The sequence below is a fragment of the Aegilops tauschii genome, chromosome 3, assembly GCF_002575655.3.
Source record: "Aegilops tauschii subsp. strangulata cultivar AL8/78 chromosome 3, Aet v6.0, whole genome shotgun sequence".
NCBI lineage: Eukaryota > Viridiplantae > Streptophyta > Magnoliopsida > Poales > Poaceae > Aegilops > Aegilops tauschii.
The window spans coordinates 3,674,418-3,686,080 of record NC_053037.3 but is presented as its reverse complement, the minus strand read 5'-3'; the positions used below and the strand labels follow the sequence as shown (position 1 = coordinate 3,686,080).

The window sequence follows — 11,663 nt, the reverse complement described above, 5'->3', positions numbered from 1 at the left end:
GACCAGGATAGCCCTCCCGGCCAAGGAGAGCAAAAGGCCCCTCCAACCAGCAAGACGGCGATCGACCTTGTCAATGATGAAGAAGAAGTCAGCTAGGTTTAGCTTGTGAGTGGATAGAGGCAAGCCCAAGTACGACTGCGGGAAGGTGGCAACTGGGCAGCCCAGGATTGCGGCAAGGCTAGTCGAGAGATTTGGGTCGACTTGGATCGGGGCAAAGGTGCTTTTATGGAAATTGATTTTCAGCCCAGTGGCCTCAGAAAATTGTAGCAGAATATTTTTAAGAGTCTGAATCTGAGAGGCGACGGGGGATAGGACGATTAGCGTATCGTCCGCATACTGGAGGACGGGGCAATGCATATCGTTAGCGATCGGGTGAGTCAGGAGTCCACATTCTGAGGCCTGGTTAATGAGACGTTTTAAGACATCGGCCACCAAAATGAAAAGATAGGGAGAGGGAGAGTCGCCTTGTCGCAAGCCTTGGCGGCACTGGAACCAGGGCCCCGGTTTACCGTTGAGCAGAACAGCCGAGCTGGCCGTGGTGTTTAAACTGTGCACCCAGCGACACCAGAGCGGGGGGAATCCTTGAGCCTTCAGGATGTTGGCAAGGCCGGTCCAAGAAACTGAGTCAAAGGCCTTGTGGAAATCGAGCTTAAGGACGATTGCCGGTAGCCGACGCTTGAAACAGGTTTGGACTAGATCAGTAGCGTGAAGAAAATTTTCGGCAATCCCGCGTCCTCTGACAAAGCCGGTTTGATCATAGTGAATTAGTTGAGTGACGAGTGGTTGAGCCCTTAGAGAGAGGCACTTGGACGTTAGCTTGACAGAGCAATTTTGGAGGGAAACTGGCCTATAATTCTCAGGCGAGGCAGCATCCGATTTTTTGGGAAGGAGCACAATGTGGGCAGTGTTGATTCGCTAAAGATCAGCGGTGCCCGCATGGAATTCGTTCAGCAGATTGAGGAGATCTGTTTTGATTAGGTTCCAATTTGATTTGTAGAAAGACGGGCCAAAACCGTCCGGTCCGGGGCTAGCGTCGTCCTTCATGGCCCATAGGGCTTCCTTAATTTCTTCTAGGGTAAAAGGCTTCAGGAGATCGGAGGCTTGGGTTGCATTGATCGCGTTAGGCAAAAGCAAACTTTCGAGGTTGAAGGAGGTGGACACGGGAGCGCTCGTTCCTACCAAATTCTTGAAAAAGAGAAGGAGGACTGCTTCCTTGTCGGAGTGAGCGGAGAAGGTGAGACCCTCGTGAGTGAGAGACTTGATTTGATTTTTGCGATGTCTAGCGGACGCACAGATATGCATATAGGCCGAGTTTTCGTCGCCAAAAACGCAGTCTTTGATTTTTGCACGTTGCCTCCAGTAGGCAGCAATGGCAGCATTGTGGCGGTGTAGAGATAGCTTGACCGCAATTCGAAGAGTAGACTCGAGGTGGGTTAGAGGCCGGGCCTCCTCAATCTTGTCTAGGAAGTTGATAGTAGCATGACGAGTTCAGAGCTAGAATTTTTGGAGAACGTCGGTTTGACATCCACTGTTTGGCCATGTTTCTAGTGCGTTTTAACTTAAGGGAGAGAACCCCGGCGGCGTCAAGGTGGTTATGACGGGCACAAACGCTTGTCCAATTCATAGCCACCTTCTCTCTAAATAGTGGTATGTTTAGGAGTGAGCGATCCAAGCGGAAAACTGAAGATTTGGGTATAGTTGTTTTGGCCGAAAGGCGAATGGGAACATGATCCGAGGTTGTACGAGTGATCGAAGAAAGTGAAGTATCCGGGAAATTTATAGCCCAGGGGACGTTGGCAAGCGCCCTATCCAACCGCATGAGGATGGGCACCTCTTGCTGGTTCGACCAAGTGAAGCGGCGGTCGAGCAGAGGGAGGTCCTGAAGCTGCATCGTGGTAATAGTAGAGGAGAAAAGATGAGCTTCGTTCATGTTGAAGTGGGAGGAGGATTTGTCCGACGGCCTAAGCGTGATGTTGAAATCTCCAATTATCGTCCAAGGGCAGGAGATGTCAGTTTTTAGATCCACTAGAGATTGCATGAACAAGGGCTTTAGAGCATGATCACAAAGCCCGTACACATTCGTGACCGCAAAGGAGAGATCGTCTGCCCGCGAGTCAAACCAACAGGTTAGGGAAAAAGGAGTGAACCACCTTGGTGCAAGACAGAAAATTGTCGTCCCAAGCGGTGATAATCCCGCCGGCGGATCCAACAGCAGGGACGGAGTGGAAGGATCTAAGGCTGGGCGGAAGAAAAGAGATAGCCTTAAATTGGGATATGTCAAGGAGTTTTGATTCTTGCAAACACAGCACGGAGCACTCAGACGAAGAAATAGCGGCTTTTACGTCAGTACACTTATTGTGTCTACCCAGCCCGCGCACATTCCACAAGATAATCGTGATTTCCTTAATCATTAATAACTGGAGTGGCAACATAGCAAAACCACACTAAGGTTGTAGATAGATTAATGGCGGAGCGTTCCGAACCAGGGAGAAAGAGGGTACAACTGGCGAGAAGAAGAGACGAAATAACTAGGAGGAGATTACTGCGAGGGCAATAAGGAGGGGCAGCATGCAGGTGACGCGTCCTACAGAAAGAACTACAACTAAAAGTGTTGGTGGAGTTGAAGTTGCAAGAATAAGCCGGTAGGTGGGGGCGCCGCCGCAAATCGAAGATAGGAAGGCCGTCACACATTGTCGCCGGATGGCACCAGGTTGAGGTCGAACTCGGGGACGCCACAGGCCTCCGCCAGCTGAAGCGCATCCATGCGGGGAAGGGGCGGCACACCCTCCGCGGCAAGCTCCAGGAGCTCCGCGGCCGGCAGGAGAAGCTCGCGAGACGGGGCCGCACGCTTCCTTCCTTCCAGCTTCTGCTCCTTCCTGAGCGTAGCCTTCTCAAGCATCGTCATGCGGTTGGGTTCTCCCCCTCCCAGATGCGTGCACTGCGACGCGTGAAGAAGATCTTGGGCGAGGTCGCACGGGGAGGAAGATCAGCGAGGGGGGCGAGGGTTGGCGCCGGGGTAGACGGAGACAGCGGCAGCAGCGTCGTGCCCTCCGAAGCGCCCTCCTTGATCTGCATGGGCTGGGTTGGAGTCGGAGAAGAAGGCGACCGCGGGAGCAGCGGCATGCCCTCCGGAGCACCCTCCTCGAGCTGCATGGGCTGGGGAGCAGGGAACGGTGGCAGGCCGTTGTCGAAGCGCTCGATGGCCTGCATGACCTGCTCCTCGCCGTCGCAGCCGGGGGTGAAGGAGCGGCCGTGGAAGTCATTGCAGATCACCTCGGCGTCCGTGAATGGAGCGTGGGAGGGGCCGACCGTAGCCACCCGGTCGAGGTAGCCGATGGAGCAGGCCGCGAGGTTGGCGACGAGCAACTTGGGCGAGCCCGCCAGGCTCATGGGGATGCGGTAGAACCCGCGCTCGCCGCTGACGCCTTGGACGCGCACGTCGTAGAAGCCCTTGAAGAGCTTAACATGCACGGATTTCGGCCGAGCCGTGAGGGGTACCGCGCAGACGAGTGGCTTGTGGTTTGCCATCATGGTAAGGCCACCGGGCAGCTGCACCACCCGGTCGTCGTGGCCTCGTCGGTCGGTGGCGGGGGTGGCGCGGAGAGGTTGGGGTCCATGCCTCCGGGGAAGTCGCCGCCGTCACCGTGTCCACCATGGCCGCCCCCACCTCCATTGTTGTCATCGTCGGAGTCTGGCCCCGCAAAGGCGGGGTCCGGCGGGAGCTCTTGAGAGTGGATAACAAGTACGGAGGCGATGGCCCCAAGGCCAGAGAACCCGTGGACAGGAATGGTGTGAGGAACGTCGGTGAGAGTGCGGGATTTGACGGGGACAAGGACGGCGGAGTAGTCAACCCCAGTCAAGCAAACTGGGTCGATCTGGATAGGGCAGGCGAAATGGACGATTGAGTTGATGATGGTGGGCGTGAACCAGTACTCTAGTGGGAAGTCTTCGATGTGTAGGGCAGAGACCGTGCCCAGGCGGAAAAGGAAGCGGTTTTCGGTATCTTCGTGGCGGACTAGGTTGACTGTGTTTAGGGGGCACGTGAGTGGGCTGTTGAGGATGGATATCTCTCTCTCATAGGCCGATCCGTACACGACAAGACCAGCTCCATAGGAGGAAGCCCTAATGAGGACAGGCGGGTTGCCACCCCCGGTTTGGAGCGCACGGCGAATGCAAGCTTGGGGAGAGGGATGGGGTGGGTTGACGATGGCGAAAGCAAGGTTTTGGAAATGCTCAATGGGTGTGTAGGGCATGAAAACATTGGAGAAGTCGCGACGGTGTCGAGGCGGGGAAGAGAGAAACACAGATTGGGTTGCATCCGAATCGGTGGACTCGTCCCCCGATTCGAACTCCACCTCATCCGGGTCTTCTTCCTCGTCGACGGTTTGGTTATATGCATTCTTTGCTGGAGAGTTGGATAAAAATTAGGATGCAAAAGACAAGGCTTCAGACCATGATTTCGATGTAACTTTCGGTTTTGTCAGTGATCTTCATTTTTTCCATGTCTGTTTTAATTTCTTTGGTATAATAAATATGTAGCCATTTTTATCAAAATATAAGATGTTTTTGTAGTTTAATTTGAACCGCGAAAACGTCTTACATTTTGATACAGAGGTAGTATGTAATTTCCAAATAAAGTCAGATGATCTAATTTTATATTAAAAAGGAGAACATAGGGACGGGGGTTGGGTGGGGGGCGCACTCAAGGCATCCTAAAAAGGGGGCTTCAGCCAAAAGAAGAGCATAGGGGACGGTGGTGTGGTTGCACGCAAGGCATCAGAAAAGATGGCTTCAGCCAGTTGCAACGGTCGATTCTTTTTCATGACAGGAGGGACAGCACATCAATTAGATCTTTGCGAGATCAGACTGACGATCAGAAGAACAGGGCAGCCCAAAATACACACATACACCAGCAAGCAAAACATACAGATCCATTTGAAACTCCGCTTGAGTTCTCACTTGTCATACGAGAGCCCAGATCGATCCACCATGGCGGAGGGCGCGGTGGCGTTGCTGATTACCAAGCTCGGTTTTGCCTTAGCAAAAGAGGCAGCAACATTTGGTGCATCGCTGCTATGCAAGGAAGCATCTGCACTCAAGGGTCTCTTCGGCGAGATCCGTGAGGCCAAGGAGGAGCTGGAGAGCATGCAGGCCTATCTCCAAGGGGCGGAGAGGTTCAAGGACACCGATGAGACTACCCGCATCTTTGTCAACAAGATCAGGGGCTTCGCCTTCGAGATCGAGGATGTGGTTGATGAGTTCACCTACAAGCTGGAAGACAAGCAGGGTGGATTCATTAAGAGGATGAAGAAGAGGGTCAAGCACATCAAGGTATGGCGCCAATTGACAATCAAGCTCCAAGGTATCAAGGGCAGGCTTCATGGTGCAGACACCAGAAAGGTCCGCTACGACATGAGAGGGATTGAGAGGAACAATGGCCACTCTGGATCTGCTGACCGTTCTCTGAATCTTGCGAGGGAAGAGGATCTTGTGGGCATAAAGGAGAACAAGGACAAGCTGATGCACTGGCTGGTGGGTGATTTGGAGGAACCAGGGAGCAAAATCGCCACTATTTGGGGAATGGGAGGTGTGGGTAAGACCACTTTGGTTCATCATGTGTACAAGGCCGTGAAGATGGACTTTAATATTTCTGTGTGGATAAGTGTATCAAGTAGCTACCAAGTTGAAGGCTTGTTGAAAAAGATTGCAAGTAAATTGGGCATCCCAATTGCCAACGCAAACGAAAACAGAAGCTTGGTTGAGGTAATCAGTAATCATCTGAAGGGTTCAAATTATCTCATAATTCTGGATGATGTTTGGAATGTGGATGTCTGGTTTAAGATTAGGATTGCATTTCCTACAGAAAGCACTGGTCGATTTGTTATCACCACTAGAATTCAGGAGGTAGCATTGCTGGCAACAAAAACCTGTACAATCAAGCTCGAACCATTGGAAAGAGATTATGCGTGGCAGTTATTTTGCAATGAAGCCTTTTGGAACAATGAGAACAAAACATGCCCAGAGGAACTAGAAGACTTGGGTAAAATGTTTCTGAATAAGTGTGGTGGCTTGCCAATTGCCATTGCTTGTGTAGGCCGTTTATTGTCATGCAGGCATCAAACTTATAGTCAATGGGAAAGTTTATACAAGGAGCTAGAGTTGCAGCTCAGTAATAATGTGAGACTCAATGTCAATATTGTTCTGAAAGTCAGCTTGGAGGGCCTTCCAACTGATCTGAAGAATTGTTTTCTGCACTGCACAATATTTCCAGAAGATTATCTATTCAGAAGAAAAGTGGTAATCAGGCATTGGATAGCAGCTGGATACATTAAAGAAACAGGGAGCAAAACATTGGAGGAAGTGGCAGAGGGCTACCTGAACGAACTTGTAAACAGAAGCCTACTGCAGGTGGTCCAGCGGAATCCGTGTGGCCGAGTTCGCAGGTGCCGAATGCATGACATTATCCGTGTTCTTGCTCTCGCTAAATCAGAAGAGGAATCCTTCTGTCAAGTTTACAATGGGTCAAGGCCTTTATCCACTGAGAACACACGGCGTCTGTCAGTTCAGAATACAAACATGGAACAACTGACCCCATTGTTGTGTGCAACAAGTCTCCGCTCTCTGCATGTTTTCACGAATCATCTGAGTACTGATTCTCTAGAGGCTTTCCTCAAACCTTTCAACTTGCTGTCAACATTGGATCTGCAAGGGGTTAAAATCAAGAGACTACCCAAGATAGTCTTCAACCTATTTAATCTGCGCTTTCTAGGCCTTCGAGAGACTCTTATTGAATATCTCCCAAAAGAAATAGGAAGGTTACAGAACCTGGAAGTCCTTGACGCTTACTTTGCTATGCTATTGGCGCTTCCAGTGGAAGTGGCCACACTTTGGAAACTGAAATACCTGTATGTGGTTACTTTTCCAGCTCGAGCCTACAAGAGTGTTCCTAGTTTTGATGGTTTCCAGGGGCCTAAGGGTATCGGCAATTTGACTGACTTGCTGGCCCTGCAAGCTATCGAAGCTAGCAGTGAGGTTCTGTGCCAACTAGGATGTTTGACCAAGTTAAGAACTTTTGGTATCACTAAAGTCAGGAGTGGTCATTGTGCAGATTTGTGTGGGGCGATCACGAAAATGGTTCATCTTATCCATGTAGCAATCACTGCAATTGATGGAAGGGAAGTCCTGCAGCTAGAATCACTTTCCTTACCACCAACTGTTTCGAAACTTGAGATAGCAGCGCAGCTGGACAAAAGATTTCTGCCTCAATTCATCTCATCCATTTCAACACTGACCAACCTCATTTCTTTACAGTTGGGTTGGTCCAAATTGTATGATGACTCTTTTGCCTGCCTCTTGGGTTTGCCTGGCTTAGTTAAACTTGTCCTTGCTGAGGCTTATGAAGGAAACGAGCTGCACTTCCCTGCAACGTCACTTCCAAAACTCAAGTCACTACAGATATGGGATGCTCCGAATCTCAGCAGAGTTACAATTGAACAAGGTGCGATGCAGAATATTGCTAAGCTATTTCTCAGAGACTGTCCAGAATTAAAGCATCTTCCTGATGGCATCGAGTATCTTAGAACCCTGGAGTACCTGGAGCTGAAGGCTATTTCTAAAGAGCTGACATGGAAGCTTCAGCAAAATGAGGAATCAAAGGAATGCGATGAAGATTGGATGAAAATTAGCCATGTGAGACGGGTTGATGTACTTTAGGTGTAATGAAGTACAGTAGAACAGAGTGAGTGCAGGCAGGGGTTGCTAGTTCGAAATGCAAAGGTTTTGTAGCACGCTGTATTTTCAGTTTGAAATGGTGAAGCACTTATCCTTTATTAGTGTTTTGATCTTTGTTGGGGATGCCAAAAGCATGCACGCATAGATGTAATTTGTTCCTTTTTTTTCCATCAACAAACATGTCTGTGAATGCTACATCTTGTTATGAGTTGATGTCATCTACACAATGTTTCTACAGTGTAATTTGCTTTCTTGCATGAACTTATTTCTATGCTGTTGCTCATCTAGCTTTATCTTGTTATGAGTTGATGTCATGTGTGCAGCATGGACCGCTTCCATTTTACTGTCATCTCTTTTCAACCATTTAAACCCGGTTCCCAATCCAAGTTTTTGTATTTAAATTGCAGTTAACAGTTCCATGAACCGAATATGGCGCCCGATTGTACAGTTTAGGTCCTTAGATGTCTAGAATTCCTTGATGTGTTTGCTTCCTTCGGTTCCTGCTCACAGGAGCAAGAAATAAAGCTTACAGGTTCATTTCAAGGTGACAATTGAACATGTGAGTTGATCTGGTATCAGCTCAGGTTGTTGATCCTTGTGAAAAATTAATCATCATTCAGCTCCCAGGTGGACGTAGGCGCATCCTTTGAGTTGATGTGGTATCAGCTCGATCAGGTTGTTGATCCTTCTGAAAAATCAAAAGCATTATTCAGCTCCCAGGTGGATGTAGGTATCAGCTCAGCTTGTTGATCCAAAAGAGACTAAAACCAGAGCAACCAGAGGGGGCGACCGAATCTGAATCCCTGGACCAAGATCCACTGCAGGATGAGTACGCCACGATCGACATCGCCAATGACATCAAGGTCCTCTACGCATTGATGCTCTCATGGTACGACCAGTATGTCGCTAAAAAGAAGCCCGGGGATCCTCTTCCCCCGCCTCTTTGAGTGGTCATGGGGGTACGACCGCCTGTATCCTCAGGTTCTCGACAACTGGTGCTTGTACCATGCGTACCTCCAGAGATTCTGCGTGCACAATGGTGGTCTTTACCTTGATCGGGACGCCTACCGGCTCTGCTTGGAGAAGAAGAACAGCTTGAAGTCCGTTGTCCCCCACGACGAGATCAGCCTGAGCGACGATATCCACAGGTGCACCCTGCAACTTCTGCTCTCTGATTGCGGCTGTGCACATTCCTCTGTCACCATGATGGCCGCCACATGTATCGCCAAGGATTCCGAGATGACCATCGAGAGGCTGAGGCTTGGTCCCGGTGCTCTAGACCTGAGCACGCAGATACGGAAGCTCGCCTTGAGCTGCATTTCGCAAAGTTATCTTCAAGCTTGCTCTGATGTTGCTCTGCTGGTTCAGAAGCTTGCTCTGCTGGGCATTACAAAGGAGGCTCACACCATGGTTCAGAACCTGAGGAAAGCGTATCACGAGTTCATGACTACTACGAGGCCTACCTGAACAGAGAGATCCGGTTCTTCGCCTTGGATGTTTTGATAAAGAAACTGGACGGATTTGTCGCTCTTGCTGATGAGGTTGCGAGCAGATGCAGAGCACCGTTGCTGGTGCAACAATCTTGTAGAGTCCGAGGAGGCATCAGGGATTGAAAACACTGAAAAGAATCAGCAGGAGGAAGGAAAGGTGCATCATACGCTCCCACCCGGGACCGGGGGACGACGAAAACAGAGAAATGGATGATGGCATGAAGTAGGATCCTGGATCAGGGAAGATGGACAGTGACTTCATTCCTTTTTTTTAATTGAGAAATCCTTCATTCCTTATTTCCATATATGATATTCACTTGCATCTTTCATACAATATACTGTATCCACCGAGAACTCTGTTTTTTTTCTGATGCATTCCCTGTATAGCCTTCTTGTTGGTGGTAACATTGATTTTTCTGTTGCTAAGAACTCATTAGTATGTGATGTTGTGCCGTTGAAACCATGCCAGGATGCTATGTGGCATTTCCTATTCCGTCAGGCTATCGCAACAACGTAGTGATGATCTGGCGTAAATGACAAGTTACTACTCCCTCCGTCCCGTAATATAATAACGTTTTTGATACTACACTAGAGTAAAAAACGTTCTTATATTATGGGACGGAGGGAGTATATTTTTTCTCTGTAAGCTGTTAAAAGGGCTGGATTTTGGTTCCTGATACTGAACAGGGGTAGAGACATGGTGCAGGGTTAGAGATGTGGCTTAGCTGTTCCTGATTGCAGGGTTACAGACATGTTTTCTGACCCACTTCACCGTTCAGTTTGCAGCGACTTTGCCTAGCAGGAATGTTTCTTCCATTTACAGTGTATTGTCATCGGTAAGCTGCGGTGGTGATCGGGTACCACGAAGCGCAAGTTCCTTTGGTCAATGGCTTTGAGAAGTACATATTTCTTTATGCCGGTAGCAACACATGGCATGGTAGTTGACTTGTGGAGTATTGCTCTTCGAACAGGTAGCAAGTGATGTTTGAGTCTCACTCATGGTGTCTCTGGAGATGCGCACGGATGGCGTCCTGGACATTGGGGATTGCTTCAACCTGTAAGTATGGACGCTGATCACAAATTCCTACCTTGATGCTTCAGTTCCCTTTGCCTTGGGAGAAGTGTCTGGTGCTGGTTTCAGAATTAAGCATCATTCAGGTGAACTTATGAAGTGTCTTGTGTCTGATGCGAACAGGTTAATGAAGCTAAAAGTTTGTTGATCCTTCTGTAAAATTAAGCATCATTCAGGTCCCATAGATGTAGGCGCATCCTTTGAGTTGCAGAATATAAGCAATTAATTCACTGGCAACTATGGAATTGCCCATCGGGACCTTTGTTTCCGTCTGATGTATTCCTTGTATAGTATTTGCTAATAACTCATTAGTATCGGATGTTGTGCCGCGGAGACCATGTCAGAACGATGTGTAGTAGCATTTCCTATTTGGTCATGCCATTGCAGCAACATAGTGATGATCTGGCATAATAACATGTTACTAGTATTTTTTTCCTCCATAAGGTATCAAAAGGGTTCCTGATATTGAACGGGGAATACATGGCTAGCTGTCCCTGATTGCAGGTTTCTGACTCACTTCACCCTTCAGTTTGCAGAGACTGTTGTCTAGCAGGAATGATTCTTCCAGTTACAGTGCATTGTCATCAGATCTCGTCATTTCATCGGTACGCTGCGGTGGTGATCGGGTGCCACGAAGCGCAAGTTCCTTTGGTCAATGACTTTGAGAAGTGAATATGTCTTGATGCCGGTAGCAACACATGGTACTGGACTTGTGGAGTATTGCTTCTCATGGTGTTTTTGGAAATGCGCACGGATGGAGTCCAGGACATTGGCTATTGCTTCAACCTGCAGGTATGGACCCTGATCACAACTTCCTACCTTGATGCTTAATTTCTTGTCTGCAGCTTGGCTCCAACTCTGTCGTAGTGCGGCCCTGTTTGCTGTTCTTGTGTTTTTGTTCTCCTTGTTTTTGCTATATTTTTCTTCTTTGGCGTTGGCTACAAGACTACTTGGTATACCCTTGGTTTCAGGTAAATGAAAATCGGTTTCCTCCAAAAAAAAGGTAAGTAAAATCGGCAGGCAGGCATCCCGACATGTGACGGCATGGTTGCTGCCATTGGCTTCACGCCGGCAACACAGTTGTGCCTCTTATTATCGATTCTAAAAGATGTTAACTTGATAACTGAAAGACCATGCGTCTGCCAATTTCTCAATAAGGAAAGAGGTTAACTAGATGATATAAGTGAAATGTGTTGCGTATTTCTTCCAAATAATATGTGTTATGTATATTACTACTGAATAAATTTGCATCATGAGATTTTGAATTTCATTCCCTATATGTCGCCTCCAAGACCATTTTGCTCTTGTGGTGTTCATTCAGCGAGGACCAGAACATATGGATAAAATAGTAATGTTATTGAGCGGGGAAT

The 11,663-nt window shown here is 48.5% G+C and overlaps 1 protein-coding gene across 1 annotated transcript; it reads left to right on the top strand.

Moving 5' to 3' along the window:
- The first annotated feature begins 4,828 nt into the window (after nucleotides 1–4,828).
- On the top strand, nucleotides 4,829–7,842 carry LOC109738700 (disease resistance protein RPM1-like). Its single transcript, XM_020297788.4, has one exon. The coding sequence runs from the start codon at nucleotides 4,990–4,992 to the stop codon at nucleotides 7,711–7,713; it is 2,724 nt and encodes a 907-aa protein (XP_020153377.1). The 5' UTR covers nucleotides 4,829–4,989; the 3' UTR covers nucleotides 7,714–7,842.
- Nucleotides 7,843–11,663: the final 3,821 nt, after the last annotated feature.